Source organism: Doryrhamphus excisus, chromosome 13 (assembly GCF_030265055.1).
Source record: "Doryrhamphus excisus isolate RoL2022-K1 chromosome 13, RoL_Dexc_1.0, whole genome shotgun sequence".
NCBI classification, from domain to species: Eukaryota; Metazoa; Chordata; class Actinopteri; order Syngnathiformes; family Syngnathidae; genus Doryrhamphus; species Doryrhamphus excisus.
The window spans coordinates 9,739,506-9,760,797 of record NC_080478.1 but is presented as its reverse complement, the minus strand read 5'-3'; the positions used below and the strand labels follow the sequence as shown (position 1 = coordinate 9,760,797).

The following is a 21,292-nucleotide window of genomic DNA, read 5'->3' as shown; positions in this document are numbered from 1 at the left end:
TATTCCATTTGGAGAAGTAATTATGGGAGAGTTCTGTGTTTTGTGTTACTAAATATTAGTTAATGAGGAAAAGTTAGATTATATTAATATTTGGACTGTGAATGATTTAGTAAATGTTTACTCACAAATTCATTTAGTGTTATAGAGAAGTATCATTTGTCAACATTTTTGACTTGACAGTGCAATACTGTTATATATTTTTTTTATTTGACATAATTAAGTATACAGACTGTACAGCAGGACAAAAAGACCAACAGTGGTCTTTGTAAAAGTGCATTAATAGTATGTTTTTGTTAGTAGTACCACTTTACATCCATGGAGCATTGACTGTAGACTCCTTCTGCACCTGCTGAGAGGAAAAAAAACAACACATTTTGTAATGACAATTTTATAAATGCAGATCTTATGTAATTTAATTCAAGCACTTTATCAATTTTTTTTTAATATTTTTTCATGATTTTCCAGCACTTTACCACTGTTCTGAATCACATTGTGATTTAGTGTTTGTGTAATTATCGAGGTCAAAACTTTAATAGTCGTCATCAATTTGTCAGAAGATAATTGGATTTAATTAGCAGTCAAACACTTGTTCACCTTGTTTAGTTCAGGGAAAAGTTCTTGAATGGCAATATCCAAGAGAACATAGGTCAACTGAAGACAGCAGAAAAGCAGTGACAAAAATGAGAAACATGTTATATAATTCAAAACAATGCACCAAAGAAGAATTGCACAACTTATTTTTGGGAGACATCCCACTAATCATTTGGGTTGTCGCATCCCATGCTTCAAGTCTCCAGAAACGTATGACTAGAAAGTGTCACTATTCTCCACAGCTAAATGAAGTCCATATTTTCACCTTGACAGGACATGCTCTTGAGCAGTAAGGTAGGCGAGAGATGAGTCACGCACGCATGCGATGGCGTGGGGGCGAGCGCTTTTACCTGCTTGTTGACAACCGGCTGCTGCAGCCCATCAAAGAGAAGACATACACCTTCATACTTGGCCTCTTCTCCGATACATTTCCCCAGAAGGTCTAAAACATAAATGGTTTTTCAATTGGCGGCCACCTCTTAAAATGTGTATGTGTCTTATAAGGGTGGGGAAGTGTGTGTGTGGGGGTGGGGGGGTAGCTGACAGGAAATTACCTGGAATGTATCTCATCATGTCTGCAAATGTCCTCTTTGCTCTCCTCTGCTTATCCTGAGCTGAGCGAAGCGAACTGCTCTCGCAGAAAACAGTATCTAGGGGAGGCATATTTTTTGTTTTGATTTTTACTTCTTTTCTTATTCTCTGAATCTGCTGGCTAAAAACCTGATAAGGGAGTCAAAAATCTATATTGAGGTTTATATTGAGGTACACAAAAAATAAGTGTAAGAAAAAAGTTAAGTAGAGAAAACTCACAAGCTTGTCAACTCATGAGAAAGTGCAAGAGGTCAACAGTCTGACCCACAGTGTTATCTTACAAACGACATTAAACTCATCACACAGCAACTTAACACCAAAAGGGTACCTCGGAAATATACTGTACATTACACGTAACAGTACAAGTTTAAAATAACAAACAGCAGCTGTTTTAATATCTACCCATAATGCATTACTGCCAGAAGAGCAGTTTATTGGAGGAGAAGCATAATGGTGGAGGATCCAAAGCCCAGATGGAGGCTGACGTCATTCCAGCATCCAGCATCTGAGTTGTTCAGATGCAATGCATTATGGGAAAATGTAAAGAGTTGTCTTGTCAAATTCATATTGGTACTTGTGTGTATACTTGTCAGGTACACATTTAGCGTGTTAGGTTGCTATGTGATGAATTTAGTGTAAGTAAAGGGTTTTTAGTCCGATTAACGTTGAGTCAGATTGCTATGTTGTTATACTGATATATATATATATATATATATATATATATATATATATATATATATATATATATATATATATATATATATATATATATATATATATATATATATATATTTACTTTTTAGTTAGTTTTTAGTTAGTTGTAGTTCTGAAGTAAATGAAATGTCACAAGATTTGAATTTTACCATAAATTACCTGCACTTTTGTCAAAGTTTAAAAAGTAGTTGCTTCTGCTACGTTCACACCGACGCCGAATGTCGCGCTTTGAATCGGCGACGAATTCGGCGTCATTTTTCAAAAAATCTCACGATCTCCTCAGATATGTTTATGCTCTGTTAAGCTCTGTCACACAATGGAACATTTCGAGATCCCGACTGCATCCCGCCTCTGATTCAGAGCATAATATAGATGCAGCAGATCCATTGATCCTTTGAACCAAGCTCTGTTAAGCTTTCCTACGCTTTGAGCAAAACTTTGATAAGCTTTGTGACGCTTTGATAAGCTTTAATACGCTCTCCCCGCTTTACGCAATTCGTGACAGATCGCCTCAAATTTTTAAACAGTTTAAAAAATTTTGGCGCTCTTGCCGAATGTTCCGAATTGCTCAAACCTTTCTTACGCTGTATTACGGTCTTTACGCTTTCATTAAGCTTTGTTACGCTTTGCCGCCGCTTTGCTCGCCGATTTAATTCGCCATCGATTTGGCGACGGTGTGAACGTAGCATTATACATCAGGATCTACAGTATATTGTGCACTATTGGACAGTACCACTAAATGTAATGATTTTAAGCAACATTTGCTCAGGCACCACATCGAATGTGATCAAATATACTGAACCCTATTTAAATAACACTAAGCGCACCTCGAAGCAAGGTGATGAGGGAGACAAGCCGATGCTCTTCCACCACTTGGTTGAGTTTCTGCTGAAGGTAGTAATCTGTGTAGGCCTCCAGGGTGTTCTTGAACAGGATTCGGCCACCCATTAAAAGGTGGTGCAACCAGTCAGGAATGTGGAAGACAACACGACCTGACAAAAAGAGGATAGAGTGGATCATCAAAGGTTGGGCATTGAGTCAAATATGATGTTGAAACACATAGCATACTGGGGGTTATTTCACTTACCCACATACATTAAATAGTCGTACACACCATCGACAGTGAGGATTTCCATAAAGTAGTTCTGGTTGTGCCTCTTCTCTGCTATGTCAGACCGGTTAGCATTGTTTTTGAAGAGGTCATTGAAGAGCTGAACGAGGGAGTAAAATTAAGTTGCGGTTTAGGAAACTTCTCTTTAGCTACAATACATGTTCAACAACAAAATAGAATACTTTCTCTGAGCAATTTGTGTAAAACAGATTGTTTGGCCCCTCACATAGACGAAACAGTGTAGAATTATAACATGATGCATATCACAGGTAGTCCGTCGGTTATGTTTCTAAACTGTGATGTAAGTGGAGTTTTGGTATAAGTCTTAAGTCCCTTAAACTGTACACAGAACACAGCAAGGCCATATAATATGATGATACAGTAATAAAAAAAATCCAAGTCAACAATAACACCATGACACTTAGTTATCTGTTGTGTGCAGAGAGGACAGTTGATTTTGCTGATATTGTTTTGGGGTCATCATCCTTGTAACCTCTGGGTAGATGTTACAATATGATCTTTAGTAGTGTGGCTGGTGTATATGTATACTTCCACATTGTACCACGCTGTAAGTAGTTCTTGAATTTCTCTCGTGTTTAGCGACCAAAGTTAAATTCATTAATGGGAGTGCAGATGAAATGACGCAACACACCATAAACTGAGGAAAACCCCCTGTTTGTTTGTGTTGAAGAACATATAAAGTAATCACTTGTTTATTACGGTTGATTGCTTCCAGACCCAAGTGAATAGTGATATTTTACTTTTTTACAAATTGACTATTTTCAAAGTTAGAGCATGGAAAACCTATTTGACCTTATAAATACATTATTAGAGCCCTAAGTAGCACCCGTATAGTCACGTTTACACTTTTATTACCCAGTATAGTAGACATAATAACAGAAAATAATGATTTTAGACAGAAATAATACTCAAACACATGTTGTTGTGTGTTGCTATACAGACAGGGTTGGATGGAGGCGATTGATTTGCTGTGGCGACCCCTGAAGGGAAAAGCCGAAAGAGAAAGAAGACACGTCTTGCTATAAATGTGTTCTGGTGCCAGGACAGCACACTCAGTGTGCAAACACACAGTGTTTGTGCGTCTGGTCGTAACATTACACCAAGTGACCAGTGTAGTTTACTACATGTCATTCATAGCGTCCTTGAATGTGTCTCCTAAATGCCTTACATTTGTATTTTAGTACATTTAGCCATTTTTATGCTTAAAAATACCAGAACCAATAATAGGCCATATTCAACCACGAAACAGCTTGATTTATTTTTAAAACTGTAATAAGCGTGAAGCAGCAAGAATTCGAAGCGCTCAGGGATGACTGTATAATGAAAAATGTGAAAATAAAGGTTTCCCCTCTGAAAAACACATTCCCTCAAATATAGTAATCAAATCATATCTTAAAAATAAGGTCTAGACTTAGCGTATTTAAAAATCCAACTAGCATTAATAGGCTCTTTTCTTTTATGACATTGAATATTAGTCATTAGGCTCCAGCATACCTACGACCCTAGTGAGGATAAGCGCCATAGAAAATGGATGGACGGAATAGTAGTCGCCATATGATATTGCAGTACTACTACTACTGGTACTACATTGAAAATGGTCAGGAACCATCTGGAGGGGATGAACTGAATCCCCAAGGTTTGGCTTGTTGTGTGAAAAAGTTGGAAAGGAACGCTTGCAATTGAAGTAAGAAAGAAAGAGAAACTAAAAAAGGTTGCCAACCTTTTTATCGTTTTCTGAAGTGGGGCTCAGGATGGTGAGCTCGGGGCGACTGGGTTTCGGTTTGGGGGACTCACAAGAGTTGAAGAAGGACTGGATGAAGGGCTCCAGATGCTGCCCTTTCTAATGGAACAAACAAAGCAGACAAATATAAAATGAGTATATCTCTTCTTAAATATGAATTGATAGACCTGTTGTGGGTGTTGTGCCCAAATAAGTTATTCTAAGAGTTTTTGTAGCATAAAAAGATTGTGTAATACAAAATGATTAAAGAGTAATAGTCATAACAATTACAGCACAGATTGCACATATTTGGAAAGCCAGCTGCCAGTCAGCTTGTTTTGAACAGCTTGAAGCCTCCTGTGTAAGTAGCGATTGTGTCCAAAACAGCTACACGGCCTAGATGGGATATCTAGAGGGAGATAGTGCTGATATTTTGAGAATTTCAATGTCACAATAATGGGGTTTTTCCCCAAAAGACAGCACATCATACAAACAATGTAATATTAAATGTGTTGTTCAACAACACACAAACACAATGAGAACTAAAGATGCTCAGGTGATGGTCATTTTGGGTGTAATATTTATATTTAGCTTGTTCCTTCACTGCAGTTGTCCCTGGGTCCGTCGCAGTTTGAACATTGGACCCTCAATCTATTGTAGTTTTTCATAAATTAAATGAATGATAATATATATGCATACATTATATGCATACAGTGGTGTAAGTGTTTGCCCCCTTCCCGATGCCTTTCTTTCATTTGAATCACATGATACACACCAAAAACGGTACGGAAACATGACCTGATTATCTTTCCTATGTTGGCGTAGAAGAATGTTATACCAAAATATTGTTTTTTGGTGTGACCTTATGGTCATATACTCTGCATGGCATTTCTGAAGTATCTTAGAAATATTAATCACAGCACAGTTTATTTTTATTGAATCCAATGGACCACTGTAAAATAAGAAAAAAAATTAACTGTAATAAATAATGTATGTGTTTGACATGTTTGTGAGCCCTGATTATCCCAGCTACAGTGGTGTGATTGCTTTTATTACAGATCATCAAACTAATTTAAATATGAGTCAATGACAACACAAGAGAACACAAAATGCAGTTTTATATGAAACTTTCTATTGATAAGGAAGAAAAAAATTCAAACTTACATGGACCTGTGTGAAAAAGTGATTGCCCCCTAAACCTAATAACACCTACAAACAAGTGACAACTTGCAATGAGTCTCTTAAAGCGCAGTGGAGGAATTTTGGCCCACTCGTCTTTGCAGAATTCAGCCACATTGGAGGGTTTTCCAGCATGAACCACCTTTTTAAGGTGATGCCACAGCATCTCAATAGGATTCAGGTCAGGACTTTGACTAGGCCACGTATTCATTGTTTTTCTTCATTCATTCAGAGGTGGACTTGCTGGTGTGTTTTTGGATCATTGTCCTGCTGGAGAACACAAATTCGTACCCGCTTGAGGTTACAAACAGCTGGCTGGACATTCTCCTTTTAGACAGAAGAATTCATGGTTCCATTTATCACAGCAAGTCTTCCAGCAAAGCAGCAAAATAGCCCCAGGCCATCACACTACCACCACAATATTTTACTGTTGGCATGATGTTCTTTCTCTGAAATGGGACATTACTTTTACTCCAGATGTAATGGGATAGGCACTTTTTCATCAGATCGCAGAGTATTTTCCCAAAGGTTTTGGGGGTCATCAAGCTGTATCCTGACAAAAAAAGTGAAAAGTGAGGCCTGCAGTTGTCTGGGTGTTGTTGTGGGGTCTTTTGTGACCTCTTGGATGAGTCATTGCTGCACATTTGTGGTCATTTTGGTTGGCCGACCACTCCTAGGAAGGGTCACCACTGTTCCATGTTTTTGCCATTTGTTGATAATTGTGTGATATTAGTGTGTTAATCTCAGTTAAGTTATGGTTTGGGCAGGGGAGAGGGCATGTAGGTTTGGCTTTATCTCCCTTAATAATAAAAAGTTTCATTTAAAAACTGCATTTTGTGTTCAGTTGTGTTGTCAAAATAATATTTACATTTTTTGATGATCTGAAACATTTAAGTGTGACCAACATAACATGCAAAAGAATAAGAAATCAACAACGGGCAAACACTTTTTGAAACACTACTGTATATAATATTAAATACCATTATATAACTCTATTGACATTTCTTGTTTACGGTTTATATTTTTACTTTTCAAATTTGTTTACTCTGATAATGCACCTTCATCATTCTATTATTTGTGATATTTTTTACTAAATCTATTCTAAATGGTGAACACACCAAAAGGAATTTCTTACTCACCTCCTTTATCAGTTTGCTGGGGACTGACTTAATGATTTTCCCTGTAAAACATAGATCATTTCAGTCATCGATGAATGGTCTTGTAAGATCGTGACGTTTGCCTCTTTCTCAGTCACATATTTGGCTCACTCGCAAGCCAAGGTCAAAGCGATCACACACACACAACGATTCTAACACAGTCTCTTGTTCAAATATAATCCCTCTCACTGAGCCTTTGTCACAACCTCTTCCTCAACCCCCCCAACACACACACACACACACTGTCCAGATCTATACTTCACCAAGGTTTACGTCAGGCAACATCTTGTCCAGGAACTGAGACTCCACACTATGCGGGGACAGGAAGTCAGCCAGGAGTTGGCTGTTGCTCAGCTCGGGATGCTGCAGGAGTTTCTGCACAGAATAACACACAAGAGGCAAAGTTGAGTGCAAGCCAACAACAACATGACAACCAGGACATTCATTTGGCCGCTACACGCTCATATGAACAAGACAGATGTTGGCCTCATTTTGTAACCATGGGGTTTTTCATTGACACAGTTTAGTGAGTGTGTTTCTTCTGATGCCTGTTACCTTGCCAGTTTAACCCTTTAAGACCTTTAGTGTACCTACCATTTCAAAAGTATTTTTGGAGTACAGTACATGAGAATACAAGCATCATAAGGTCTATATGGCTTAAGGATCAAACAATCACCATCAAAAAAACTTTATTAACTGTTTTCTGCCCTTTGTATCGAGTGGATTCCTATAGAGCAGCTACACACAATAACCAGCAGACAAAGCTTTCTAGTTCTTCCAGAATCTGCACCTATTCAGCTGTATATCTTTGGATTTCATGGTCCCCACGGAAACAGTTTAAGTGTATTCCGCGCAGGGCCCGCATCCAGGCACGTCCACTCTGCTGTGGGTGGTCACACTCACAAATGCTTAAAGGGACTTCGGGTTTGTGCTGTTAGCTGCGAACGGTATAGGAGTTGATAATAAACGGCAATGTATCTTTGTATCTTCTTATCCAGCCCCATACTGGCCCATGTTCAAAAAACAGACCAGTGTGAAATGCCGTTGACAGATTAAAATGCATTTCGTTTGCTGGTAGGGAATCAGGAACTCCAACCACTTGTGTCTGATGGTGGTGTCTTTAGGAATTGTAAACAAATGAGACTTTCCCATACGAGCCATTGCTAGAAATGTAAACAGAGGAGGAGAGCTTGGGGAAAGCGGGGGAAGCAGAACTTGGGGGAGGGCAGAGAGTTTATCTGGCTTACAGCCACGCCCATATCAGGAAGTCCGCTCCTCTGTGACATCACAAAGGGGCAGTTTTTCCAAGCCTTCTGACACGGAGTGTTTTGAGCCATCCCAAACTTCTTTCAGGGCTCACTTCTAAATGCACAAACCTCATTGTCTGAAACCTAGGCATCGTTTAAAACGAGAATACAACATTCTCACTCCACTTATAGGTCAGCATAATAGGCCCCCTTTAAATCTGAACTGTCATCACTAGCATCAGCTAGCTAGAGTTGACTGTTAGTTGAGTGCTAGCAGGAGGTTAGCAGTGTAGCGTGTGGCCAACTGCAGCTCCTGTGTGAATGATGACTGCATGTGTTCTCTTGTTAATAATGTGATTGGAGTCCATCATCGGTCTCTCCTTAATGATAAACAAAGATTAAACTAGATGGTTTCTCAATGTCAGTAACGTTACATTGATGAGGCAATCGCCACCTGTGTTGCACTAAACTTTGTTGTACTGTATTTCAGTGGTCATGACACAAAAAAAAACAAAAGAGCTAACGAAAAAGCTATTTTATGGAGTTAATTCTCAGTGATTCTCAACAGTTAGGTCCATGACTGACCTATAATGTTTATCCAATCCTACTACAACAATAATGATATACACTAGTACACTGTCCTCCGGTACTCCGGTTTCCTCCCACATTCCATAAACATGCTAGGTTAATTGGCGACTCCAAATTGTCCATAGGTATGAATGTGAGTGTGAATGGTTGTTTGTCTATATGTGCCCTGTGATTGGCTGGCGACCAGTCCAGGGTGTACCCCACCCAAAGACATCTGGAATAAGCTCCAGCATACCTGCGACCCTGGTGAGGATACGTGGCATAGAAAATGGATGGTTATTAAAGTATTTTCTTTGCTGATTTCTTGCTGGTTCTCCTGCCTTGCAGTGGAGGCGTGAAACATCAAATTTGAAGTTACTTGAACACAGTTCCTTCTACTACTAAGTTGCAACAATAATCAAAAACTTTCGCGTGCTATCAAAAACTACTTGCAGATGTTGGATTGCATTTTATATCCGTAATGCATTGCAAAATACACATCTGGTACTGAACTCCATGAACTTGTGAGTGGTATAAACTTAGCCCCCCCCCTCCAAATTCAGAGATAGCAGTTGGAGGTTTCTGAACTGTGTCCAGTGTGACATGCTACTGTGAAAATGTTTTTCCCCTGCTGGAAATCTGACAAGGTACAATTTTTCATGTGACTGTGAGAACCTCCTCTTCTAACATTTTCACAGGTCAAAGTTGTCCAGCTGCTAAGAAGTGAGGCGGTTCCAAGATAATACTGCTGTCAGGAGATTCCTGGTACTTCCGACTATGACTTAAAAAGACTATAAAAGATTGGAAGAATTTTTACTAAAGAAAGTTGTCTGGGACTTGGGAGAAGAGAAGTTGGAATGAAGAAGTTGGGCTGCATTTGCACTTCAATGGCACCATGTCATGACAAAAATGAAGGCAGGCTGGCGTCAGAAACAATTGTCAAATTAGTCTTAGCGGTGAGACGGCATCAAGCTGTGCATTTGTGCACCATTTATGGCACTGGTCTCTTTTCATCATAAACTTGACTTGATAATTATACACTATATACGTATTCATCTAAATGTGTCATATAGCCTTATTGTCTAAATTGAGTTCATAGGCAAATCGATAAAAACACCTACCTGAAGGTACTCCTGAAACTCCTCGCGCTTGGATGTGAGGAACTCATAATTCTTGGGACCGATGATTCTCTTGGAAGGCAGCTGTGCATCTGGGAAGGATCCTGTAGCAGGATGTCAAATTTCATAAATTCCAATAGTTGTCCAACAAGAGGAAAACAGATGTGTTTAGGTTTGTAAATAGTGGATACTCAAATACACACATTTCAGCAATCATTTTATCACAGTGCATCTTCTCAAGGGACAATACAATAGAAACTAGTCAGTGTACAGCAGTATCGATTTACTGTCCACTGAAAATCCCTCACCACACAGATATTGTCTAAATTGCTGGCAACACTAGAGAGAACCCAGAAGACAACTGTGTCAAGCATAGACTGGGGATGCATGAATGCTGCCAGCTCTGTAGAGCTGTGGTTCATTGAGGGAAAACATGAATTTCATCATGTCTTGTTAGATCCCAAAGTAGAGCGTGATCCTCTCCCCTGAAAAACTGGACTGGGTGAAATATCTCCAAGATGACAAGTGCCTTGACATTTTGGACACAATGTGGACATAATCACTGTCAAGTGTATGCATTTGTGTTGCCAGATATTTTAACTACATCACGGCTGTGTGTTGATTTATTTTTACTGCCTAATTTATATTCAAGTTTCATTTCTATAGTATTGTCCCTAGAGAAGACTTCGCTCCAATGTTTGTGGTGGTGCTCCGCAATGCAATAATGTGCAGAAAAAAATACTACCATGAAATTCGGTTAGCTTTGACTCAAGTACGTAGAACTCCAGGTATCTCCTGTATACAGACCAGTGCTCGGTCTCATGGCCTACTGTGATAAAACACAAATACAAAAGTAGTTTAGTGTTCCGGAAAGACTTCTACACGATCTAGTACATTGTCACTGATGTGCATTCACCTGCTTTGCGGTCGTTCCGCTCCACGTCGATGCAGAACACCGGAATCCTCTCCCTCTTCACATCATCATCGTAGAAATCAATGTACGGGATGGTGATGTTCCAGGCAGAGAGGTTACGCGGGGTGCTGGGCGTGGAGGCTGCCTCGATGGGGGAGTCATCCTCTAGCACCATCATGGCTTCCTCCACCTAGAATGTGAGGATGTGAGGGTAATTTAGGTCACGTCAACCTCTTTGAGATAAGTGGATCACATTCATAATGGCTACTGGACCTTCACATTATTTCATCACCGCAAATGAATTTGCCATATGTTCAACAATCTTATCATTCACTGAATCAAATCACGGAACAAACATCAGAAGACAGGAGTTTCCATTGAAAAAAATGTCCGTACTTAACAGCAAAAGAAGGAAAAGTGAGAACACAGGATATCCTCTAACAGCAGAGAAAGGAAAGGAGATAACATTGAAAGAAAAAGACACATCAGAACTAAAAAAAAAAAAAAAAAGAACGCAAACATGGGTCAGTGTTGGACCAATACAGCTGTCTCTTAAAGATTACTTTTTGGGGACACATGATTTAACATTTGAGACCATGTTTTCCTGACTCACTAACGCCTCCAAGTGGTCACTTTAAAATAAATACAGTACAACAGAAGTCTCTATGGATTTTTCCTATTTTCTTTTGAACACATTTAGAGTTATGCATGACCGATAGAAGTATGATTAAACACTGAAAAATGAGTGCATGTAAATGTATAATGACTGGCTTTAGCTCACCAAATCATCCTCTCCCTCCACCATCCCATAAGCTGGCAGCATGGCTCCCTCCATGGTTGTGCTCTTGAAAACCCCCTTGATCTTACTGCCTATGCGGCCGATCCCAAAGGACTCGCCTCTCTTTGACGTGCTCCTGCAGGCCAAAGAGGGGGGCGTTATTACAGCCATGTGGAGGAGATGGGGGGGGTTAAGCAAAATGACAGGGAAGGAATCGAAGCAGATAGCAAAGGAAGGGAAGTAAACAGCACACTGTAGCGTATCATCGCTGTACATCAGAGGGGGAAAGACATCTGCGGAAGCCAAAGCAAAGCCACACTGCATTCATGGAATGAATGAAACGTCTCCATTGGTTACTATGGAGACATAAGCAAAAACAGCACACAGCATGGAGCAGAGATTGCATGAACAGATGTCTGGATTTAACTAAAAAGTAGCAAGCAGACAATATCAAACTGTTGACACAGAGCTGATAAAAACATTTATCGGGGTCTTGTGTCGAAATAAGAAAAGAATCTCCGAAAATCTGAACGACAACATGGATGGAAAACATACCAGCTGACCTAACATTTGACCTCATCTCCTGTTAACATTGCTGGTTGGATAAAATCCCAAATCATTCGGGTTCTTGCTTGGAAGTTTGAAGAAAATATATTTAATACTGAACTAGTGCAATGTGATGTTTGACTTCCGCTACTTCAGACATCAAATGATAATCCTTAAAAAAAAAGTGTCTTGCTGTTACTTTGAACAATCAACCCTCAATATTTGACAATGTGTTGAAAGCTAAGCAGAGCACCAGTAAGTACACACAAAAACCTGACGTCTGACCTCAGCTACCTCAAACATCCATAGGTTAGGTATCCTATAAAATCAATAAAGTTCTTGCTTTGACATAGAACTGTGAACTCTAGGTGTAAATATACAACCAGGGGCTATTTACAGTCTATGGCACCACATAAAACTACATTTAAACAGCAAATACGCACATGAATAGTATAGTAGAGAGTGGGCAGGATATACAAAAAGCAAAAAAGCTGAAATGTTGATACGAATAACAACACAAACCTATGAGTATGCATACTTAAATACAGTCAAACCGATGATTCGGTTTTCATCGCAAATTGTTCCCAAAACATTTCCTTAGTTTTCTCACAGTCTTGGTTTTCATACAATATTGCACTCAAAACGTTTGCCACGTACATGCTTCCACAAAATCAAGTGCCCAAACAAAGCACCCGACACATTGCTAACTAACTGCTAAATAACCCACCAAAGAAAGTTTCATTTCATCAGGATGTACGGGTGATCCGTATCAACAATAAGTTCCATCCAGTTGTAATTATTTTGCATTGTTTTCTGCATATGAAATTCCGTACAAAAAATTATTTTTGTACATATTTTTTGTGTCTAGAGCGGATTCATTAAATGATGTACATTTAGTACTATGGGAAAATGTATGTATTGGTTTTCATCTGACCTTGCCAAACAAATCAATAATGAAAACTGATGTACCATTGGTGCACAGGTTTTTTAAGCCTTTACAGAACATTAGAAAAATGAATACAATATCCAAGTGGCCCCACACTGTGCACTCAGAAGAAATATGTAGTATGCAACTGAAAAATTTGGTTCATTATTTGACATAGACTCTTTAACACTAAAGTGGTGAGGGACATTCTTCCAACTCTTAACATTTGACCTCAGGCACCCTCTCGTACTTTCACATAGAAGCACAATAATCCCTGAAAATAACTACAAGGACGTGCCTGGCAGAAATGTGTATAGAATAGAACGGCTACACCACATGTCCTCTTTGGGAGTGAGTTATAAGAAAATGAGAATTGATGTGAGGGACACAAATAAAAACAAGTTTGGCTGCATGCTGCTGGTTGGGTCAGGGTTGGGTAGGGTAAGGGAGGTTGGACTGGGACTTAAAAGTGCTTGACATCACACTGCAACAGCATGATCGATGGGCGGTTGGATGGACCCTGACTTACTTGGGCGATAAGGAGTGGCGGTGAGATAGCGAGCCGTATGGAAAGGTTGTTAACTGGGCATGAAGGGAGTTAAAAGATGCAGGTGAAGAGCTGCCAGAGGCGGTGAACTGTGAGGACGGGGACTCGGGGCTCCAGTCCCAGGAACTATAAGCAGAACAGGGTTACGTCCCCAATGGACAAATCGGGTAGAGGATGGATCACACCAGGGCAGGCAGCATGACAGTGACAGAATCAGGAAGGACGCACACATCATACACATACACAGCATGACAATGTTATTTATGACAGAGAGCCTAAGTGCATGACGATGTTACTGTAGTTTAGGCTCCTCCTACATGCTGCCATGTTAAAATGCAATGAGAGGATCTCTTCTGCTGTGAAAACTGCCTTCATAACAAGGAAAACCAAAAATTACCACCACCAACTTTAGGTGAAAATAGAAAGTTTAACGCTATAAAAAGCTGCACTACATAAAACTGTATTATACAGAAATGTGTGTGGTGTAGAAATGCACTGCATTGTACTGAGAGCTGGTACTTGTATTTGAAAATGATGTTCTTCAAAGATAAAAGTCAAAATAAATTGATTTTTACTCCAATGGTATCAGAGAGGATGCTCAAGTATCAAAACTGTGGATGCAGTTCTTTGTATTATGTGTACCTAATTAAGAGTCCATTTAACTCTTTATTGAGTTTAGTTGGGTCTCATTACAGCACAAATAAAGAGAGTGTTTATTTAGTGGAGTGGAGTTGTATTACATTATGCTATTTGGCATCCTCCCTGAAGGCCAGGTAATCATGGCATTGTTACAAAGGCAGCGCATCCTCATGTGTGGAAGAGTCAAGCAATAATGGCAGCACGGCTCAGCCAGACACAGTTTTTCTGTTCAGGAACGCTGAGGCCTTGTACTCACCGGATGTCATCCATACTTAGGCTATTTCTGGAACAATATGCATGAGGAGTTAAGGGCAACATACAAGCCGCACCCCATGATAGAACCACGATACAACCAAAGTCAAACATACAAACATGGAAAAACATTTAGGACATTGTCACAACACGAAAAATTGACTCCCAACCGCTTTTATTTTGGCACACACACCACAAGTAGTGAAGACACTAACCTGCTCATTTTGGAATTCCTGGCAGGGGACTCAGCTCCTCTCAGAAGTTGGCGGAAATACTGGAAGGGGAACAAGCAGAGAAAAATAAATCCATACATGTACATATAATATTAGTAATAATAAACAGTGATGTGGAGTGTAGATGTTATTTTAATTTCCAGTTAGGTGCAAAATTCCACATTTTTCTGTAACAAACTTAATTAATATTGATTCAATATTGACTTTATTCTGAAGTCAATAGTGTGTGACTCGTTTTAGTCCTGTACAAATCTAAACTAATTTACCCTAAGAGACTAATTATATTGTATATAATAGTTCAATAGTTGTGAGAGCTCAGCAAGAATCAAAGGATTAAAGAAAAATTAATTCTGAGTTTCGCAGACTACACAGCTAGGAGACCTGGGGTTCAATTCCACCCTGTGCCATGTCTGTGTGGAGTTGTTCTCCCGATGCATGCGTGGGTTTTTTCCGTGTACTCCGGTTTCCTCCCACATTCCAAAAACATGCTAGGTTAATTGGCGACTCCAAATTGTCCATAGGTATGAATGTGAGTGTGAATGGTTGTTTGTCTATATGTGCCCTGTGATTGGCTGGCGACCAGTCCAGGGGGTACCTCGCCTCTCGCACAAAGACAGCTGGGATAGGCACCGGTACACCCTTGTGAGGATCAGCGGTAGAAAATGAATGAATGAATAATTCTAAGTTTTGTGTCTCATACAAGCAGAAGGACCACACTGCAAACACTAACAAGATGAAACATCTCTAATCAAAGTAAAAAATAAGTATTTTTGACTAACAATATATTTTGTTTACTGTGTTTGACCATTTTGCTTATTGTGAAAGGTGCTGTCTGTCATGGTCAGGTACTGCAATGGGGGCGATAAAGCTTATAAAACCTGTTTATGACATTCTAAATTTCGAGTTTTAACATTAACAACAAGCCAAAATCTTACCACTTCCACACAGAATGAGAGGAGAACCGTTTCTTCACTCAATCTCAGCCATAGCATATCGTATTTGTGGGCTAAATTTAACAAAAAAATCACAACTACAAGGCATTCAAAAGATGTGGTATGAGGTGTGCAGCTTTAAGAAAAAGGGGCATGAAAAGTGGTGTGTGATATCAGCCAAATATAGTTGACTGTTAGCTGAGTGCTAGCAGTAAGTTGGCAGTGTAGAGAGTTGCCGACGGCAGCTCCTGTGGGAATGCTCACTGCATGTGTAGAGTAGTATTCTATACTGGTCTCACGGTGTCAGTAATGTTACATTGGTGAGACACAGCCACTAGAAAGTACGCCGTCAATGCTAATGTGGCTAACTTATTCATCTACTTTCTTATTCTAAAATGCCTTATTTTGTCACTCTTGTAAGTGGCATTGACTTGCAAAGTGCAAGTGCAAAGGTGAATATAGAGATGTTATTTCATGTACATAGGGCTGTAATAATGGCAACAACCACATTTAGATCATGAACAGGTTTTCTATGCTCTAATAGTAATAATAATAATTTACTAATTTTGAATCCTACTTTGCAGAAATTCACTTATGGTCAGTTTCTGGAACCAATGAAACGCAATAAATTGTGCATTGAATATTACGTTCATGATTTTATATGGGATACCTTCCAATCAGCATGGCGAAAAATATTGTGTTCAACTGCTTTTGAGGGTAGCACCTCAGCAACAAGACATTTGTGATGTTAGCTCAGTCATCTCTTTGGTAGTCCGAATGATTACCTCATCGCTGTGGCAGAACATGGGCGTAAAAACATTCTCCAGGAGGGAGAGAACGTGTTCATATGCTTCAAACAAGCATCTCATGGTCTGAAGTTTCACCACTTCTGCATATGGGCCCTCTGCAACTGAGGAAATACACCCAATAAATAAATAATCTATGTGTGACAATGTTTACAAAAGGTGAAATATGTCACATACTGTTACGTATTTCTTCCACAATAAAGGGGTCAAAACGGATCTTGTCAATGCTCTCGTCTAAACAGTAGGTCTCGTAGATCTTCTTAACCTCCTCGTGGAGCATCATCTTCTCTGCGTCAGGCAGCTCTGGGCACAGTATCCTGTCGTTGAACTCCTCTGAGACATAGTTGAAAGATCACAATCAACAAAAACATTTACTTATGGTGGTTTGCAGGATTGGGACACTTACCCACTGCGAGGCAGAACTGCAGCACATGGACAGCTCCTTCTTGCTTCAAGAAGTTCATAAAACGAAAGAGAAGGTCTTGCTGTTCTCGAATTTCTTTTAACTCCAGCTTCAGAACCTGGAAAATGAGACAAGTCAGGCAAATACATTAAAATTAAATGAAAATGTACATTATTGCACTGCCAGTGTGATGATGCTTACTGAAGGCTTTCTGCTGCGAGGGTCAGAGTACTTTTGCAGAAAAGGAACCAGCACTGATGTTGGCTCTGTGGCTTCTTCAGGCTTCAAAATATATAATGAATAAATGGAATAAATAAATTGGAATAAATCATTCCAAATCCCAAGGTATTTATGTTGTGCATTACTTACTGGAGAGTTGTCAATGAAGAGCAAAATCAAATGATTCACCGTGTCCTGAAATGCAATGCAATAGGCAGAAATATCACACAAGTAATGTAATGTTTCTGAATTTTTCAATACGTAGAGTCCTCTAGACATGAAATAACACCCCTATAGTCACCATTACACTTACCAAATAAAGTTGACATAATAACAGAAAGTATGCCATTTCAGACACAAGTAAGTCTCATGCTTGTGTGTGTTGCTGTAAATGTGTGCCGGCGCTGGTGGAGTACAGCGAGTCGTGGACAGGAAGTGACATCAAGGGTTCAGAGTTGAGTTTTAGCGTCAGTGGCTAGAATTAGGGATTATTGTGCATGTTGTGAGATTATTCAAACCTGCAATAAAAAGCCTTATGTTCCAGCGATTGCATCTGGTGCTTGTGTGTCTCACTGACGATTACAGTAACATTAATGAGCAGTGTAGAATACAACATGACAACATCTTTGAGTGAGTCTTACTAGTTACTAATAACTTACTAGAGGCTAACTAGTTAGCTCGGTTGCGTGCTATTGCTTAAAGCGACGCCAAATCTTATGTACCTGCTGTGATTCCATAGCCTGTGCTATATGGTGTAAAAGAGCGTAGTCATAAAAAGGTGTGGAATAAATTAACCTAGATAAACGAGGGACGGCTGTATTAACTTTATTAACGCTTTGTTGTCTGTTAGTAACTTAAAAGGAAAACATAACTCTTTTTTGACTTCGACACTAATTTGAGATCTCTGCAGTTATTTTCAGTTCAGACTACACTCACAGGATCAGCCAAGAAGTCCATTGAAGGAAGGAAGACAGAACCAGCCAGGACTTCTCTTATAAGCAACGTTAGGGATCTGTAGAAAGACGAAATTAGCTTAAAGTCTGTACAATGTGTGTTTAATAACATTGTTCTAACACTGAGAGACTTACCTGCAGTCTGTGGCCTTCGGTGGCAGGATGTAAGGAAAGAGCATCTCAGTCAATTTCCTGAGGTAAAGTAGCTCATCTCTGCGACTACGAAGGGCAACATGAAGGTCTGGACCATACTCCTCCAAAACAGCTTGTTGTAGATGCTGTGTATTCTTCACTAAAGACAACAGCAGAATAATTTAATCATTTTTTTAAATGACCGGCCGACATAATGATTGTATCAGCAGTACCTCTCTGCCTTGCTTTAGTGATTAACTCAATGTGCTTCATGGAGACTTTGAGGAGCTTCCGTGTAATGAGGGATGCAACATCAACCTGGGAAATTACAACAAATTAAAGTCATGTATTCTGACTTCCATTTTGCAGTTGGGAGTCGTCACCTTCTGGATTCGACGGACCAACACGGCGGCGAAAAAACGTAAAGTCACCCTCAGCTCATCCACAAACGCCTCATCATCTGTCACATCCCTAGAGAAAAAACAAACAAGCATTATAACTTTGATTGTAATACACAGCGCTGTTCTTTTACCAGTTGGTACCAGTATAAATCAGCCCTGCATCAAAACTTATTGTGGTAATAATGGTGATTAAACATTTACCTATACCAAGGATACACAAAGTTTTCAAGGACAAGCTCCAGAATCTGGGGGAAAAACAGGAAGTTACTTAGACTTTAGACCAGCTATATATAGTCAAAACAAGTTGTACTTTTATGTTACTTTACCTCGGAAAGAGAAGCATCCACTTTAGAAGACACTTTGAGATCAAGCCATGGTTGGTAGTTTTCCAGTAATAAAGTGTGTCTAACATCAAACAATACAATACAATATATATTATACAACCACTAGGGGGAGGTTGAACATCATTTAGTGTTTTTTCACACTTTCACTCAATCATCGTTTTTCAAAAAAGACTTAAATAATAAATCATGTTGTTTTGTGGTAGAATATTATATTATAAAAAATTGTTCCCCTTATTTTCAAGCATAAAAATTGCTAAATTAACAAATACACAAATACAAGGCATGAAGATAATGTGAATGTAGTATTCCACACTGGTCACTAGGTGTCGCTAGTTGCTCGGTGAGACAAGCACCAGACTTGGATCGCTGGAACAACAGGCTTTTATTGTCTGTATGAATGATCTTGCAAAAGGCACAATAATGATATAATGGTCATAAGAAGAACACTTGCGGCTGTTAACCACGCAAAGCTGAAACTCAACTCTGAACCCCCGAACCCACTTTGTGTCCGCCCTCATTCAGGTCCATGAGGGGAAGACAGTTATAGTAACACACATGTGCACAAGTCTTATTTATGTCTTAAATGGCTTACTTACGCCTACCATATCGGGTAATATGAGTGTAAAGGTTACTATAGGGGTGTTATTTCATGGGGTCTCTAATGATGTTACAAACCGTATTTAGAAGGTTGTAAACAGGTTTTCCATGCTCTAATTATGAAAAGGAGTCCTAAGTGGCAAAAATTCACTTGTCGGGTCTGGAACCAATAACACCCCGATAAAAGAAGGATTACTGTATAGTATTTCTGCATTTTGAGCACATTAAAGTAAAATGCCGGTATTTTAGCAGGGGTATAGAACCCAAATGGATATTAACCTATTTACACATGAATACAGTCACACAAGTGTAATATGACCACCCACGACGCCATCAGGTAACTCACCTGTGCCTTTTACACCTGATCTTCCCACAAACGGCACAGCTGCTGCCCAGTGGAAACAATTCCTGCTGGTAGGACTGGACACAAAGAATCACAGATGTAATGCAAGAATTGGGCTACATGACTATAATGTTGTTGAGATGCATATCCAAAACACAAAAATGTTAAATAATTAAATGTGAGTTGTGATATACTGTATACTGTAGTATGTGTATCCTACCTTTATTTTTGGCTTGATGTTTACTAGGATGTTTGGCAGCAGAGACTCTGGCCCCAGGGAGCAGTAGAAAGTAACAACACCAGCCAGGAAGGACCAAACTACCATGATGATGTGAATGTATCTGTGGGAGGGGGGGGAAAGGTTGCCGCATCCATTCCACAGCAAGAATGACGTGTGAGTGTACCTGCTTAATAGCACTGTGGACAGGAGGAGGGCCAACAGCATGAAACAGAACACTGGATACTGTCGACCCAGATCTCTGAGCAGATCCAGCTTCATTTTGCGTCTTGTACGCTGCAGGAAAACCCTGAAGCATCCCATTGCTGCAGAATAAAGGCGGTATTCTGGTGTTTGTGCACATTAACCCGACGATTCGAAAAAACATTTTACCACACAGCTTACCTTACACGCCGAGCAAGTTGCAGTGATTCAGGGAGCGAGTTTTTTTTTTTTTACATCACATTTCGGTGTTTAGTGTCATTGTAGAGAGCATCATTCGCACGCAGCAATGTATGGCTAGCTGCTACCATAGACATGGCTGGCTGGCATTGGAGTTCCATTTAAAGGGGGCGTCACAAGGGGGATGGGGGCTAAGTACGTGTCGGTGTGATGTCACCTCCGCTCAGCACCAACACAACAGAAAAATGTTTTTTTATCAATTGCACATCGGTAGCCATTGTTACTATTAAAAAAATACGTACTATGAATTTAGTAGTCCTAAATTCGGGGCTGAGTTTGCGGGGGAAAATGGTGCTCTGCCGAGTCTACGTGGCCACTTCAAATAAAAGGAAAATGACGGACCTAGAAAGGAAGACGCGTGTTTAAAGGCAACGGTACAATATTATGTACTTTGAGTCGGCACAGCGTTATCTTGTTTAGCACCCGACTAGCTATCAGCTACCCAGTGGCTTCAATCGATTAGTCAAATTTGGTCATATGTCTAGTCGTTCACATCACTTGATTAATTCACCCCAGGCAAGATAAAAGAAATCAGCAACCGAAATGTAGACGTTTTTCTTTCAACGGTGAAGTTGAAAATATTTGAGTAGCATACATCAATTTGAATTGAATTGAGTTGAATTGCATTTTATTT

The 21,292-nt window shown here is 39.7% G+C and overlaps 1 protein-coding gene across 6 annotated transcripts; it reads right to left on the bottom strand.

The window, feature by feature from the left end:
* Nucleotides 1–179: 179 nt before the first annotated feature.
* On the bottom strand, nt 180–21,196 carry LOC131140063 (sorting nexin-14-like). 6 transcript variants are annotated; one of them, XM_058090145.1, is made up of 30 exons: nt 20,602–21,196; nt 20,384–20,522; nt 20,200–20,320; nt 19,983–20,056; nt 19,022–19,100; nt 18,897–18,940; nt 18,678–18,765; nt 18,528–18,612; nt 18,298–18,454; nt 18,146–18,221; nt 17,360–17,404; nt 17,192–17,272; nt 16,994–17,108; nt 16,765–16,920; nt 16,567–16,691; nt 14,832–14,890; nt 14,621–14,647; nt 11,711–11,843; nt 10,933–11,119; nt 10,762–10,845; nt 10,020–10,120; nt 7,348–7,459; nt 7,067–7,107; nt 4,749–4,868; nt 3,011–3,107; nt 2,724–2,888; nt 1,146–1,241; nt 942–1,033; nt 595–651; nt 180–349 (listed from the first exon to the last, which is right to left on the bottom strand). In XM_058090145.1, the coding sequence occupies exons 2-30, from the start codon at nt 20,518–20,520 to the stop codon at nt 308–310; spliced, it is 2,796 nt and encodes a 931-aa protein (XP_057946128.1). In that variant the 5' UTR covers nt 20,521–20,522; nt 20,602–21,196; the 3' UTR covers nt 180–307. The 6 variants fall into 6 exon arrangements, with proteins under 6 accessions (XP_057946128.1, XP_057946125.1, XP_057946124.1 ...); XM_058090142.1 differs by having other exon boundaries at nt 2,984–3,107; nt 10,762–10,842; nt 20,602–21,195; XM_058090141.1 differs by having other exon boundaries at nt 180–346; nt 2,984–3,107; nt 20,602–21,193.
* Nucleotides 21,197–21,292: the final 96 nt, after the last annotated feature.